Source organism: Hylobates moloch, unplaced genomic scaffold (genome assembly GCF_009828535.3).
Source record: "Hylobates moloch isolate HMO894 unplaced genomic scaffold, HMol_V3 SCAFFOLD_1, whole genome shotgun sequence".
Lineage (NCBI taxonomy): Eukaryota > Metazoa > Chordata > Mammalia > Primates > Hylobatidae > Hylobates > Hylobates moloch.
In genome coordinates, this window is record NW_026652276.1 from 177,467,689 (window position 1) to 177,485,197 (window position 17,509).

Consider the following 17,509-nt stretch of genomic DNA (forward strand, 5'->3'; position numbering starts at 1 on the left):
AGAGTTATATCCATGTACATTTATAAACCACAGTGAATCATTTGATTTTGGAATAAAGATAGTATAAAATGTGTCCCAGTGTTGATATACATGATACATTAAATATGTCTGGTAGTGTTCTAATTTTACAGTTGTCCAAAGATAATGTTAGGGCATACTGGCTATGTATGAAGCTTCAATGTTCAGATTGCAAAGAAACTTATAATTTTACTAATAAAACCAAATACATCCCAAGAAATTTTTCAGAGGAAAAAAAGAGAAACTAGTATCAAAGAATCACCACAATATCATCAGATTTGTTTTGTACGTAGAATATTTATTCAGTTCTTTTTTCAAGTACATCTTGTCTTCATTCATTGTACTTTATTTTTTGTGAAGGTTTAAGTTTATTTCTTCTATGTCTTTAGTGATATTTAAAATTTTTATTTAATTAAGTTTACCAGAAAGTTCTGTTAGAAAACATGACGAGGCTTTAATTCTGCCATCTATATTGTCCGCTGACTGTTATCTAAAGATAATTGTTTTCTCTTTTTAAAACAATTTGAATTGGGATTTTATATCATAATTTTTTAATCTCTTCTTTTTATTATACTTTAAGTTCTGGAATACATGTACAGAACGTGCAGGTGTGTTACATAGGTATACACGTGCCATGGTGGTTTGCTGCACCCACCAACCTGTCATCTACATTAGGTATTTCTCCTAATGCTATCACCCCCTATCTCCATACTCCCCGAGAAGCCCCAGTGTGTGATGTTCTCCTCCCTGTGTCCATGTGTTCTCATCGTTCAACTCCCACTTATGATATCTACCATAACCTTGAAATTGTCTTATGCATTCACTTGTTTGATTGTTATATAGCCTCCATCAGGACAGGGATATTTGCTGCTGCTTTTTTTTTTCTTTTTGAGACAGTCTTGCTTTGTCACCCAGGCTGGAGTGCTTCTCAGCTCAATGCAACCTCCACCTCCCAGGTTTAAGCGATTCTCCTGCTTCAGCCTCCCGAATGGCTGGGACTGCAGGCATGCACCACCACACCTGGCTAATTTTTGTATTTTTAATAGAGACAATGTTTCACCATGTTGGCCAGGCTGGTCTTGAACTCCTGACCTCAGGAGATCCGCCCATGTTGGCCTTCCAAAGTGCTGGGATTACAGGCCTGAACCACAGCGCCCGGCCTGATTTTTGCTTCTTTTATTCAGTGGTATTTGCCTTGTAGAAGGTGCTCAATAAATATTTCAATAAAAGAATAAGTATTGTTTATTTTGAAACTACTTTGGTTATGACACTTGTTAAAAAGAATAAAAGCAATTAATGGTAATGAAAATTACTAATCCTGGAAATTTGTAATTTAAACTAGTTAAAGTGGGTACAGATCTTGCACGTAATAGGTATTTTATAGAAAAACTTCAGTGACTATACATGTAAGAATTATTCCTTTAATTCTATTTTTCTTCTTTTGTCTGGCTGCATGATTATGAGGTGATCATTTGAGGCTATGGAAGAAAATTAATGAGAAAAACACATAGTAGAACAGCAGAGTTGACATTGATAATAGGGGATATGAGTGAGTGGGTAGATGCATATTTATAGACATATTTCCTTCCAATGAGGAAAATGGAGTGAAATTTTCTTACATTTTTGCCTGCCTTTTGCCATGGTACTTGCAGAAGTGGCAACTGTTTGATTGTTTTAGGACTTCAAATATTTATATGTATAAAGAGTTATTTATTTTGTGAAATGCTTCAAACATATAGAAAGGTTAAGACAATACAGTGAGTACAGAGGTGTATAATACCCATATTGAAAGCAAATATAATGAGTATCCATGGCTGGGCATGGTGGCTCATGCCTGTGTAATCCCAGCACTTTGGGAGGCCGAGGCGGGCAGATCACGAGGTCAGGAGATCGAGACCATCCTGGCTAACATGGTGAAAACCCGTCTCTACTAAAAAATACCAAAAATCAGCCAGGTGTGGTGGCGGGCGCCTGTAGTCCCAGCTACCCAGGAGGCTGAGGCAGGAGAATGGTGTGAACCTGGGAGGCGGAGCTTGCAGTGAGCGGAGACCAAGCCACTGCACTCCAGCCGGGGCGACAGAGCGAGACTCCCATCTCTAAATAAATAAATAAATAAATGAATGAATGAATGAATGAATGAATATCCATGTACCAACCACCCATATTTAACAATATCATAATTTTACTTTGTGATTCAGTTTTTAAAACAGAAGTATAACGTTTCAGTTCAAATTGAAAATCTCATTTAACCTTCTCCAAACATAAGTTTACTTTCCATGAGAGTGCAAAATAAGCCTTGTGATACTGGTACATGAGTTTAAATAATTTCAAAGAAGTTTTAAAATGTTTAGGAATGATTAATTCAATTTTTTTTTTCAAAAAGAAATTGTTTGAAAATAGAAAATGTACTGTTTGCCAGCTGAACACTTTGCAGTTTTGTACTGTGGGAAGTTTGTCTGGTGCCTGTGCTCCTTATATTTATATATATTTTTTCATTGTGCAGCATTCTGTACAAAGAATTTCAGTGCCAAATTATTTACATTGGTTACGTTGGGTGGAGAATGTTGGATCATGGTATAATTATATATTCTAAATTATTTTGGTAATATTTAAAATAATCTATTATAAGGAAACATTATTTTAGAATAATAAAAAAGGTAAATATTAAACATAGGTACTTTTAAATTATCTTCTAAAATATGATATCAAACACAACATCTTTTCACAATAGATGCAATGCAAAAAAGCATTTGCATATTGTGTATATATATATGTATATCTCATATGTATACAAATCTCTCTCATTCACATGCATACATGTACATATATATATCACCAGTCAAATATGTACATTACTTATGTTGATTTTTCAAGTATCTTCATAAAATTTCTAAGGAAACCATGTTTTCTCTGTTAAATCATGCTATTTGTGATCGTTTGAGGGAGTGCTATTGTTTTTTATTTACTTTGTTAATAGAGAATATCCTATTTCTAACTCAGAATTGTTAACAATTTGTATTTTAAAACATTTGAATGTCACCTGGGAGGGGGGAGTAATGCTTTGCTAATTTTAAAAATTAGCAATGTGTTCATAATTTAGCAATCCTACTCTGGGCTGTATATCTTAAAACTGATTATGAGCCATCAATAGAGAAAATAACTCTCATAACTGATTTATGGTATCTAACATGTTTTATTCCCAGAAACAGAAAACCATGTATAATCTAAGAAAAAACAAGTTTTATGGAAGCTTGTTAAAAAAAAACATAAAACTTGCTTTTTCTTAAATTATACATGGTTTTCTATTTCTGGGAGTAATCAAAACTTAAGTAAATCAAAGGCAAAGAATAACAGAATTACCATTAGAAGAAACACAAAAGTATATTTTGATTTTTACTTTATATATTCCTTAAAATATAGGGTACTTTAGTTCCTGAGGATTATAATTTTTTTTTTTTTGAGACAGAGTCTCACTCTGTCACCCAGGCTGGAGTGCAATGGCGCGATCTCGGCTCACTGCAACCTCAGCCTCCTGGGTTCAAGCGATTTTTTTGCCTCAGCCTCCTGAGTAGCTGGGATTACAGGTATACACCACCATGCCCAGCAAATTTTTGTATTTTTAGTAGAGATGGGGTTTCACCATGTTGGTCAGGCTCGTCTCAAACTCCTGACCTCGTGATCCGCTCACCTCAGCCTCCCAATGTGCTGGGATTACAGGCATGAGCCACCACGCCTGGCCCATTAATTATATTTTAATATCAATTTATTAAAGTAATTTTCTCTATATTTTCTGCTTTGAATGATGAGAGACGTAGTTTCAAATGGCAGTATGCATGTTTTGAAAACATTTTTGTGTTTTTACAGTATTGTCTTGGTGACCATTGTTTTATATTATTTGTAGGTGAAAGAGTGGCTCTGTTTGAACTGTCAAATGAAAAGAGCTCTAGGCGGGGATCTGGCTCCAGTTCCGTCATCACCCCAGCCCAAACCGAAGACTGCACCTGTTACCACTACATCAGCAGTGAGCAAATCATCCCCACAGCCACAGCCGACTTCCCCAAAGAAGGATGCTGCACCTAAACAGGATCTCTCCAAGGCACCTGAGCCTAAAAAGCCACCGCCACTAGTGAAACAACCAACTCTTCATGGCTCTCCTTCAGCCAAGGCCAAGCAGCCCCCTGAGGCAGATTCTTTGTCCAAGCCAGCCCCTGCCAAAGAACCTTCTGTCCCATCTGAGCAGGACAAGGCCCTTATTGCTGACAATAAACCAAAGCAGCCCAAGATGGTAAAGCCAACCACAGACCTTGTATCTTCATCATCAGCAACAACAAAACCTGATATTCCAAGCTCCAAAGTACAGTTACAAGCTGAAGAGAAAACAACCCCTCCTCTAAAAACAGACTCTGCCAAACCCTCGCAGAGTTTTCCACCAACAGGGGAAAAAGTCACCCCATTTGATTCTAAAGCCATACCTCGACCTGCATCAGATTCAAAAATTATTTCACATCCCGGTCCCAGTTCAGAGAGCAAAGGTCAAAAACAAGTTGACCCCGTACAAAAGAAGGAAGAACCCAAGAAAGCACAAAGCAAAATGAGTCCTAAACCAGACGCCAAGCCAATGCCAAAAGGGTCACCAACACCCCCTGGCCCACGACCTACCACTGGCCAAACTGTCCCCACACCTCAACAGTCCCCAAAGCCTCAGGAGCAGTCAAGACGTTTCAGTCTGAATCTGGGAAGTATTACTGATGCCCCCAAATCACAGCCTACAACTCCTCAAGAGACCGTGACTGGGAAACTCTTTGGGTTTGGAGCATCAATCTTCAGCCAGGCATCAAATTTAATTTCCACTGCAGGCCAACCTGGACCTCATTCACAAAGTGGACCAGGGGCCCCAATGAAACAAGCCCCTGCCCCTTCACAGCCACCTACTTCGCAAGGGCCTCCCAAATCCACAGGTCAAGCACCACCAGCACCTGCAAAAATTATACCTGTGAAAAAGGAAACAAAAGCCCCAGCAGCTGAAAAATTAGAACCCAAAGCTGAACAAGCTCCAACAGCAAAAAGAACAGAAACAGAAAAAAAGCCACCACCTATTAAGGATAGCAAATCTTTAACAGCTGAGCCTCAAAAGGCTGTCCTTCCCACAAAACTGGAGAAATCTCCCAAACCAGAATCAACCTGTCCTCTCTGCAAAACTGAACTCAACGTAGGTTCTAAGGATCCTCCTAACTTCAATACTTGCACTGAATGCAAGAATCAAGTGTGTAATCTCTGTGGATTTAACCCTACACCACATTTGACTGAGGTAAGTTATATATATATATTACATATGGAGGTGAGTCTCTGGGTTTATTTTGAAATGTTTGGGTGGCCAAATATCTGAGCAAAAAATACATTTGTAGTGAAGGAAATAAACTGATAATCTTAGAAGTTTCAATTACTTATTACCAGCTTACCTTCTTACTAAGAGTTCATGTTATTTGTACTTTCCTGGGTTAATGTTCCACAAGTAAGAAGATGAAATAAGCTAAGTTAGATGAACATCTTAATTATTAAATTAATATAACAATGAGCCAATCATTCATGAAATAAAGAAAAAAAATAATAACTTTTGAGGACTATTTGGTTTTCACATGTAAACTCCAGATAAAAGGTTTTAATATTTTATTCCCATCTCTAATCCTTCCAGTCTCTGTAATACATTAATAAAAGAAGTTTGGTCGAATATGCATAAACACCATAAAATCTACTATGTTAAGAACAGTTAAAAACTGTTAAGAACTTTTGTGTAAGTTACAAATTTTGCCTAGTAGAAAATAGTGGTTCAAATGTATTATATCTAGGCTTTTTATAATTCTGTTTGAAATATTATTTGGCACCCATATGATATGGTACTTTACTAGGAGCTGTGTAAAGAAAGAAAGATATATGGATTTCTATAACTAACATGAAGGATTTTTTTAATGGGATGATAAGAATAGTTTTTCTGCAATGTAAATGACTAAAAAGCAGATGACGAATTTCTAATATAGTTATAAAAGAATGAATCTATTAACGTTAATAGCATGTTAGGGCTATTAGAATATTTAAATCATGGGAGACTAGGGGGTTAAACAATTACTGCTGTCTTAAATAAGTAACAACAATGTTTTAATAAACAGTCTGGGAATTAATCTGAATAATTGTTCCAAGCTTTCATACAAACCAAAAATACTTAAGAATAATTTCATTCCAAAGTCCTTGATTTTGTTATTCATTATGATGAAAAAATTGAATAGATTTTAGCATTTATATAAAATAAGCTTTAGAGTTCGTTTTTGGTGGTGTTCTTGAGTTAAATATTTTTTAAAAAAACCATAGAAAAATTTCATTTTACTTTAAAAAGACATTAGTTTGCTTTGATCTAATTAACACTATATGAAAGTGTTGTTGCTACAAGTTTAAGCAGATTTTTTTTCCTCTTTAGCTGTGATGAATAATTTTAACTAAGACTTATCTTAAAGGGACATAAATTTTGGTTTCTCTTAGCACTTCACGCGTGGTAACAACTGTCATTATTAGTTACAGTGTTTTGGATTCAATGTAAAAGCAAAACCATAAACAAACCTTAAAAATACACTTTTAGAAGAGCAGTTTTTGGTTGTCAATTCATGAGAGAAAATTTTTCCCCAATACAATTGTATTTATTTTATATATTAAACAAAATTGTACCTTGTAATGAGGATCTTTATAGTATCAACACAATGAAGTTATGAAGCAAACTGCATTTCTAAAAACAAAACTATACTTTTTGCATTTAAAGTATATTTTTACACACTTAAAAATGGGTGTGTAGTGTGAGTTGAGCACTATAACTTAAAATTTTACATATATGTGTATGGATATGGATACATACATATGTATGTGTGTATCTGAATTATAGTAATTATTAGAATTCTGTCAATATTTGGAAGTCTAATGAGAGTTCCTTGGGTAGAAAGACAATACACCTTTCAGGGAAATCTTTGATTTTCTGTGTGCTGGCAAATTATATTTTGAAAGTGGTAATTTGGAAAGGAGATTTCTTGAATGAAGCAGAGAATTACAAAGGACATGTGTGGAATTTCACTACTTTGAATAGTTTGAAAATCTAAATTGTCTCAAGTATTTAGACCGGTTAGATGAGGTCATACTTCAAATGTGAGTGATCGCATTAGATAATCAGTCATTGTTCAAATTATTTTGCTCTGTGGCAGTTTCTTTGATTTTGGAAGATTAGGTTTCAGAAGGGAAGAAGATCTAACAAAAGCAACTAGTATTCCTGGCTCACCTTGACTATGCTAATGTACATGAAGTTTTCAGTTAGTATAAGATCTTGGTGACCTCTGGTTTCAAGGTAAAGTTCACTTGGCATCAGGGGAATGAATAAAGGTTAGCTGAGTTATTACATGTTCAGGTAGTCTCTATCATTACTCCATAGGACTTTGGAAAAATGGCAAAAGGAGTTAGTTGAAAAGAATGGCATGTGTTTGCATGTGTGTGTGTATATGCATATATATACACCTTTGTACACATATGTATATATAAACATATATACATATACCCTTATGTATAGATGTATATGTATCCAGCAAACTGTAAATACTATTAACAGGTGTAATTCATGGTACAATGTCAGTGTTCCTACTAATCTTTCTTCATTTCTCCCAGTTAGGAGTTAGGAAAGCATCTCCTCTTAGATCTTTGTTGTGTGTCTATGTTTTCCTTATTCTGCTTGTAATATGTTTCTTGTGATCTAATATTTTCTGCTTGGCTGGTTAGTACTGTACTTCCATGCCAGTCTCAGAGAGGACATTCTGAAAATACTCAGATTTTATGCCTGAAGTCTAAATAAATGGTATTCTCTCAAGAAAAGATTCGGTAATTTCATTTATTTTCTTATAAAGTATGTCCAACTCTCTAATACAAGCTTCTGCTTCTCCTGTACTGGTTGCTGTGAGACAGGACATTTTTCCTGCTGGTGCCACCCTGACCCCCTCTCCCTTTGGCTATTCTGTTTCTCTGGTTAAGAGAAGAGCTCATCATATTTTGTCATTGGTTGGGAAGCTGTAGATGGTTTCCCTCTTTCTCTCTCATTAATCAAACACACCTGTCGCTAAGGTTGTTTCCTGTCTCATACACAACACCTCCCACTGTACCTGAGGAGTGCCAACGGCTGCCTGCAGGCCCTGGGGTGCAGCCAGACCTCAACCTAAGTCTTACTGTTTAACTGCTTGATGCCCAGTTTGTATAAATGGCACTATAATCCCTTAACCTCTGACAGCAAGAGACAATTCTTTTAGGCTTTAATTTCTGCCAAGTCAGAAAATACCTTGTATTGGAAAGAGTTTTAAAAATGGCAGTTGAGCTTTCTTAAAAAGCTAGTCTTACAGAATTTGGAAGCATGCTGAGAAAAACAGCTTAAGTTGGCAATCAGTTTACCTAGTGAATTTGTTGTCATTCTGGTCATCAAATTCAAAATGAGTCAGAATTACTCATAATGGATATTTATTTTATTGTTGTTAGCACTCTTTTCTAAGCTAACTTTTTACTATGAAAATAATATTTAGAAGTAAATTTTTTTCCTCATGTTTCAAGAAGTCCTGGAGTCATAATTTTGCTTCCTTAGCAAGATGATTGTGCATGGCCTAAATAATGTAGGAATTGCTCGGAGATATTTGTCACTATGCAACAAATGAGTCTTTTAAGATAAGACCCAGTGATGTAACTGAGATTTTTTGAGATCTTTACTCTGCCTGGGTGGCTTCCACATTTTCCATTAAATACTCAAAAATGGCCTAGTGAAGATATCCTGCATTTCTTCGTTTGCAAACACATACCTTCCTTTTACTTTAATGGCCATTACTTAATATATTAAAAAGCGTATATATTCAGTACTCAGAAGCATTTACATACACACACACAAAAGAAATTAAAGGCTAAAAGAATTATCAATAAGAAGAAATAAATAAGGATAAAAGAATTCTACCATTAATTAGTTTCAAAAGAATTACATAATGGAGACTGGTCAGCACAGTGGCTCATGCCTGTAATGCCAGCACTTTGGGAGGCCGAAGTGGGCAGATCACTTGAGGTCAGGAGTTTGAGACCAGCCTGGCCAACATGGTAAAATCTTGTCTCTACTAGAAATATGAGAAAGCCGGCATGGTGGTTTGTGCCTGTAGTCCTAGCTACTCAGGAAGCTGAGGAAGGAGAATTGGTTAAACCCGGGAGACGGAGGTTGCAATGAACTAAGTTTGCCCCACTGCACTCCAGCCTGGACAACACAGAGAGACTTTGTCTCAAATAATAATAATAATAACAACAACAACAAAAATAACATAATGGAGATCTACATTAATTAAAAATTTCTGGCACCCATGGCAAAGAATACACCTGATAGCAATTTTAAAGTCAGTATAAAAAGGTTTATAAGCTGGCCAGTTAAAAAAAATTAGGAAATTAATTTGTCATTAATTTTTAAGATAAATTTGATGTACTTTTTATTGAGCAATATTTAGTTGAAATATTCAATGAGTAATTCAAAATAAAGCTGTATTTTTGTTTAAATAAATTTAAACCAAAAGTAATTTTCTTCTTAGTTCCCATTTTTCTATGCATTTTTACATAGTTAATGTTCTACTCTGTATAGTAGTTCTGTATCTCAGTAAACATATAACATTTCTCCATATAATTAAACACCCAAAGTAACATTTTAAATAATTATTACCTAATTCTATGGATGTATGTTTTTATTATACACATTTTTCTTACATTCAGGATTTAGGCTGTTGTCATTTTTAATGAATTTTCTGTACAAAAATGTTAGTATTTTTAACTATTTCCCAAGGAAAACTTGTACTAGGGTTGCTACATCAAGGGATGAGGACCTTGGAATAACAAATTCTCTTTGGAAATGTGATAGCAGTCAACATTGCCACCACTAGTATATGTGATTTCTTTCTCACTATATCCTTCCAAACTTGAATAATATCTAAAATAATATTTAATTTGGAAGTCTAAAAGTGCTGTAATATTGTTCTTTTGCCTTATATTTTTGATTACCATGTGTTTTTATTTTAGATATTAAACATAAATAGATGATTTTAATTATGATCCAGAAAAAAAAACTGTGCGATGTTTGAAAGGTAAATTGATATTAATAACTGCTTAATAAATTATAATAGGGCAGCTGTTTTGACTTGGCCTATGTGAGGCCATTGTACTAAGCACTTTTCTCACCACAGCCCTGTGGGATAGGTTTTGTTGTATTTTAGAGATTAGGAGAATGAGTATCTGAGAGGTGTAGCTATCAAGCCACAAGGTATGGTTCAGAGGTTAAGCCAGTGGTCTCTTTACTATTTTGTTTAGAAAACCTAAGGCACTAGGTAATAATGCCACTTGTTCAGTGCTCTCTTAAAGTTGCATCAGTTGGTAATTGCTAGGATTTTAATACCAACAAACTTGTAAATATATGCATAACATTCAGGTAACATTTGCGGCCCTTGGAATAATGATGGCTGTGTTACATTGTTGAATTTAGAAGAATGGAGCGGATTCAGAGGTTCAGAGAAGCATAGAGGCTGGAATCATTGTGCAAGTGTTTTTTCCAGCTAAGTCTACCAGCTGGCCACCATTCCTAGGTGAAAGTATATGGTTCAATGTTCAAATGATTTATCTGCCTTTCTAGTGAGTATGAGTGTATAAAACATAGTTGTTCCAGTTGCAAGAAATACTGTTACATTATTTCCAATGCATGCAAAGACTTTACTCCGTGAAAATGGTAAGTGTCTCAGTGTTTCATTGGTCGTGGTGGTCAAGTCTTTGCTTCTATCTTTTTTGTGTAGTCTTTTTTTTGTTACATTCCCAGAAATGGAATTATTGGGCCATAGGTTATGCATATTCTAACTTTGTTTTCCACAGTGGTTGTATTAATATTCTAACGAAGTTTGCATGTATGCTACTATTTTTCTGGAGATGATCTGAAATAATAGTCACTGGTCACATGTGCTGATGAACACTGTGGCTAACTCAAATTAGGATGCTCTTGAAGTGTAAAATACAAATTTGATTTCAAAAACTTAGTATGAAAAAAGTTAAATATCTCAAAAATAATTTTTGTTGATTATATATAAAAATGATATTTTAGAATATTGGGTTAGTATTGTTCTTATATTATGACTTGTTCATTTTTTCTGGTTACAAGCTCCCACCTTATCTTTTGCACAAGCCATTTCGTTTTACGTCCCTAGTCTTGGGCTTTATCCCTGTCTCGATGGTTTGATTGTTGTCTTTTTTGGATAGTTAATTGATATTCCTAAAATGTATAAAAGATGTAAGGCTTCCTTTGGCTCCTTCTGAATTCATTCAAGTGCAATTAATATTGGGTAAGGCTTTTGTTCCTTAAATATTGTTACTATTGCCTTTTTATCTTTTAACTTTGACGTTGCATATGCATGCAGTGTAGCATATTTGTGTGGTTATTTTTATATGGTCTACAGAGAAGATAGATCTCAAGGCCTTTATTGTCAAGAGATACCCTGCTGATGCCTGGTGTGACCTAAGGATCAAAGTACTTAGGTCCTGCTAATCATTAGTAAGCAATATCCACATTACCTACTAGAATACTGTGGCTCTATCAAACTTTGGGTCAGAACATCCTATATTTTCTACTGACCTCTCTGGTTCCAAATGATTCCTCTGTTCTTTTCAGAACACTTGGGTCTGTTTATACTATCTCTGTGGCTTTAGGGGAAATGTTCAGCTGTTGAAGTAATTGCTACCAGAAGACCCAGAATGCAGACTATTAGAAATTGAATATATCACCATGTCCAGTATTTTCTTCCTTTCATGTTTTGATGGTCATTCATTTTACTTTTAAAATTCTATTTAATAATTTTAATGCCAAAAGTAGTATTCTTTCTTATTACAATCCACAGAGTAGTGAAATGTCTGAAGGAAAATGAATGGGTTCCTCTTCCCTCTGCACCCCTGCAAGTGATATCTTATCTATTTAAACATACCTTCTAATGCTTTTTGCTTGTTTTTATAATGGTTATATACACATAGTGACATATGGAAGGATTTGACATTTTTAGAAACTTTATTGGGATAGTTATGTTTTTGAAAATTATTTATTTTGAAACAAATATGTGAACTTACACATATTTTCACTGATTTTTTTTTCACTAAGCATTATACATTAGTCATTCTCAAGTAAACACTCACCAACTTACCTCATTATATTTATAAGGTATCGTATTTATAAGGTAAATAGATGTACAATATCTCACAGTACTCACAGACATTCTCCTCTTGAAAACTAACAAATTGGGAGTGTTTCTAGCTCTTGCTACTTTATAAACAAAGCTGTAGTAAAATGTTTGTACATATAATTTACATTGTATTTTTAAGTATTATATAAATTCATTGAAATGGATGTATAAGGTTAAGGCAAATGGGTTTTAAAATTTTATGGAAACTTCCATATTACTTTGTTAAATATTGATAATAATTATAGTCCTACCAACAGTGTATAAGTATCTCTTTTTTCCTACATTAACTAGTATATAATATTTATCAATGTCCTGCCAACAATGTATAAGTATCTCTTTTTTCCTGCATTAACTAGTGTATAATATTTATCAATTTCATGAGCCAGAAATTATATTGCATTGTTGCATAAATTTAACTGTCCTTGCCTATTTTGAGGGTAAATGTCATATAAGTTTTTATCAACATCACGAGTTTATTAACCAGTTATATTTCTCCTCTTAAAAATTTCCTTTTTATACCTGTTGGTGATTTGGGGGGAGGGAGTGTCTGTATATTATGTTTTAGATAATTTAATTCTTTATCAATTTATCTATCTGGAAATGATTTTCCCTTATCTGTCACTCATTTTTAAATATCTTTATGAGATTCATTCTTATATGAATTTTTTTATTTTTATTCAATCAAGTATTTTAATTTTTCTTTATGATTACTTATTTTTACATTTTTAATTTTATGAGTACATAGTATGTGTATGTATGTATGGAGTACATGTGATATTTTGATATAGGCATGCAATATATAATAATCACATCAGGATAACTGGGTTGTCTGTCAGCTCAAGCATTTCTCATTTATTTGTGTTAGGAACATTCCAATATCACTCTTTTAGTTATTTTTAAATATATAATAAATTATTGTTGACTGTAGTCACCCTGTTTTGCTATCAGATACTAAATCTTATTCATTCTATCTGTATTTTTGTACTCATTAACTATCCCCACTGCTCTCCTCCACCCACTACCCTTCCCAGCCTGTGGTAACCATCATTCTACTGTCTATCGCCATGAGTTCAATTGTTTTAATTTTTATTTCCCACATATGAGTGAGAATATATGAAATTTGTCTTTCTGTGACTGGCCAATTTTACTTAATGTCTTCCAGTTCTATCCATATTGTTGCAAGTGACAGAATTTCATTCTTTTTTATAGATGGATAATATTCCATGGTATATATGTACCACATTTTCTTTATCCATTCATCTGTTGATGGACCCTTACATTGATTCCAAATCTTAGGTATTGTGAATAGTGCTGCAGTAAACATGGGAGTGCATATATCTCTTTTATATACATATTCCCTTTATTTTGGATGTATACCTAGCAGTGGTATTGCTGGATCATGTAGTAGTTCTACATTTAGCTTTTTAAGGAACTTCCATACTATTCTCCATAGTGTCTGTACTAACTTAACATTCCCATCAACAATGTATGAGGCCTCCCCTTTCTCCAGATCCTCACCTACATTTATTTTTGCCTGTCTTTTGGATAAAAGCCATTCTAAGTGGAGTGAGAGAATGTATTGTAGTTTTGACTTGCATTTTTCTGATAATTAATGATGTTGAGCAGTTTTTCATATGCCTGTCAGACATTTGTATGTTTTCTTTCTCTTTTTTTTTTTTTTTTTTTTTTTTTTGAGATGGAGTCTCGCTCTTTCGCCCAGGCCAGAGTGCAGTGGCGCTATCTCAGCTCACTGCAAGCTCGGAGTGCAGTGGCGCTATCTCGGCTCACTGCAAGCTCCGCCTCGTCGGTTCACGCCTTTCTCCTGCCTCAGCCTTCCGAGTAGCTGGGACTACAGGCACCCGCCACCGCACCCGGCTAATATTTTTGTATTTTTAGTAGAGACGGGGTTTCACTATGTTAGCCAGGATGGTCTCGATCTCCTGACCTCGTGATCCGCCCGCCTCCCAAAGTACTGAGATTACAGTCGTGAGCCACTGCGCCCAGCCCATTTGTATGTTCTCTTTGGAGAAATGCTTATTCAGACCTTTTGCCCTTTTTTTTTGAGACAGAGTTTCTCTCGTATTTTTAGTAGAGACAGGGTTTCACCATATTAGCAAGACTGATCTCAAACTCCTGACCTCAGGTGATCCACTGTCCTCGGACTCCAAAAGTGCTGGGATTACAGGCGTGAGCCACCACGCCTGACCCTTTTGCCTATTTCTTAACAGATTTTTAGATTTTTTTCTATGGAGTTGTTTGAGCTCCTTGAACATTCTGGAAATTAATCGCTTGTCAGATAGATAGTTTGCAAAATTTTCTCCCATTATATGGGTTGTCTCTTCACTTTGTTCTTTCCTTTGCTGTGAAGAAGTTTTTTAGCTTGATATGATCCCATTTTTCAATTTTTGCTTTTGTTGCCTGTGCTTTTGAGGTATTGCTCAAGAAATCTTTGCCCAGACCAATATTCTGGAGAGTTTCCCTAATGCTTTCTTCTGGTAGATTCATAGTTTCAGATCTTAGATTTAATTCTTTAATCAATTTTATTTTATTTTTGTATATGGTGAGAAACAGGGATCTAGTTTCCTTCTACTGCATTTTGATATGCAATTTTCCCAGGACCATTTATTGAAGAGAATACACTTTCCCCAATGTATGGTTCTTGGCATCTTTGTTGAAAATGAGTTCACTGTAGATGTACGAACTTATTTCTGAGTCCTTTATTCTGTTCCCTTGGTCCACGGGTCTGCTTTTATGCCAGTGCCATGCTGTTTTGGTTACTACAGCACTGTAGTATAATTTAAAGTCAGGTAGTGTGATTCTTCCAGTTTTATTCCTTTTGCTCAGGATGGCTTTGGCTATTCTTGGTCTTTTGTGGTTCTATATAAATTTTTTTTCTATTTCTGTGAAGAAAGTTACTAGTATTTTGATAGAGATTGCATTGTATCTGTAGATTGCTTTGGGTAGTATGGGCATTTTAACAATATTAATTCTTCTAATCCATAAACATGAACTATCTTTCCTTTTTGTGTCCTTTCCAATTTCTTGCATCAGTATTTTATAGTTTTTATTGTAGAGAACTTTCACTTCCTTGGTTAAGTTTATGTCTAAGTATTTAATTTGTAGCAATTGTAAAAAAAGTTACTTTCTTATTTTGTGAGGTTGTTCACTGTTGGCATATAGAAATGCTACTGATTTTTGTATTTTGATTTTGTATTCTACAAATTTACTGACATTGTTTATCAATTCTAATTGTTTTTCTGGTGGAATCTTTAAGTTTTTCAAAATATAAGATTATGTTATTTAAAGACATGGATAATTAGACTTCTTTTCTTCCAATGTGTATGCCCTTTATTTCTTTCTCTTGTCTAATTGCTATCGCTAGGACTTCCGGTACTACGTTGAATAGCAGTGGTGAAAGTGGGCATCCTAGGCCAGGCACAATGGCTCACGACTGTAATCCCAGCACTTTGGGAGGCCCAGGTGGGTGGATCACCAGAGGTTAGGAGTTCGAGACCAACCTAGCCAACATGGTGAAACACTGTCTCTACTAAAAATACAAAAATTAGCTGGGTGTGGTGGTGGACACCTATAATCCCACCTACTTGGGAGGCTGAGGCTGGAGAATCACTTGAACCTGGGAGTCAGAGGTTGCAGTGAACCGAGATTGCACCACTGCACTCCCGCCTGGGTAATAGAGCAAAACACCATAAAAAAAAAAAAAAAAAATGAAAGAAAAAAGAAAGAAAGAAAGAAGGAAAGAGTACATCCTTGTCTTATTATAAATATTAGAGGAAAGGTTTTTTAATTTTTTTTTTCATTTAGTACATCAGCTGTGGGTCTGTTTTATATGGCTTTTATTGTGTTGTGGTATGTTCCTTCTATCCCCATTTTTTTGATGGTTTTTATCATGAGGTATCTGGAATTTTATCAAATGCTTTTTTCAGTATCAGTTAAAAGGATCATAGGGTTTTGTCTTTCTTTCTGTTGATATGATGTATCACATTAATTGACTAGTGTATGTTGAACCATCCTTGCATTCTTGGGATAAATCTCACTTGGTCATGATGGATGATTTTTTTAATGTGTTGTTGGAATTTGGTTTACTAGTATTTTGTTGGGGATTTTTGCATAAATGTTTATCAGAGATATTAGGCTGTAGTTTTTTTGTTGTTGTTGTGTCTGTGGTTTTGGTGTCAGGGCTATAGCCTCTTGCTTAATTGAATCCTTTATCATTATATTATTACCTTCTTTGATTCTTTTCATACTTTTCTCCTTGAAATCTATAACATTTGTCTAAGTATAGCAATCCATACTTTTTTTTTGTTTTCATTTTCATGAAATATCTTTTCCATCCATTTATTTTCAGTCTATGTATGTCTTTATAAGTGAAGTGAGTTTCTTATAGGCAGAATTTTGTTGGGTCTTGCTTTTTAATCCATTCAGCCACTCTGTCTTTGATTGGAAAGTTCAGTCCATTTACATTCAATGTTATAATTTATAAATAAGGATTTACTACTGTTATTTTAAAATTTGTTTTCTAATTGTTTTGTGGTTTTCTCTTCTTTCTTTTCTGTCTTCTTAGGTATAAAAGTAATTTTTTCTGGTGGTATGTTCTAATTTCTTGCTTTTATTTTTTGTGTATCTGTTATTGGCTTTTGATTTGAGGTCACCATGACACTTACAAATAACCTTCTATTACCAATTATTTTAAATCTTTGACAACTCTGGTTGCATTAGCAACAACAAACAAACAAGCAAATGGAAAACTAATAAAAACTACGCCTCAACTTCTTCCACTCCCTCCCCAGTTTTTAACTTATTGTTTCTATTTATATCTTTTTATACTGTGTATCTTTACAAAAGTTTTTTTGTATTTTTAGTAGCGATAGGTTTCATCTTGTTAGCCAGGGTGGTCTCAATCTCCTGACCTCATGATCTGCCCACCTCTGCCTCCCAAAATGCTGGGATACAAAAGTTTTTATAGTTATTTTTGTTGTTTATTTTTCTACTCAAGTTATAAGTAGTTTACACACCACAATTAAAGTGTTAGAATATTCTGTATACATTTTTGTTATCATTGTTACTAGCAAGTTTTGTGCCTTCAGACGATTTCATATTGCTTGTTAACATTCTTTTCTTTCCGACTGATGAACTCCTTTTAGGATTTCTTGTAAGACATGTCTGGTATGGATGAA

General features: G+C 34.7%; 1 protein-coding gene across 9 annotated transcripts in view; it reads left to right on the plus strand.

The window, feature by feature from the left end:
* PCLO (piccolo presynaptic cytomatrix protein) overlaps window positions 1-17,509 on the plus strand; it is a 402,967-nt gene that overhangs the window by 23,750 nt on the left and 361,708 nt on the right. For all 9 annotated transcript variants that reach the window (XR_004371190.2, XM_032761204.2, XM_032761205.2 and 6 more), the window contains exon 3: window positions 3,920-5,326. Coding sequence is in view for 8 of the 9 variants with exons in the window: in XM_032761204.2 (XP_032617095.1) it covers window positions 3,920-5,326 (1,407 nt within the window). In the remaining variant the exon portion in view is untranslated. The remainder of the gene's footprint in view (window positions 1-3,919; window positions 5,327-17,509) is intronic.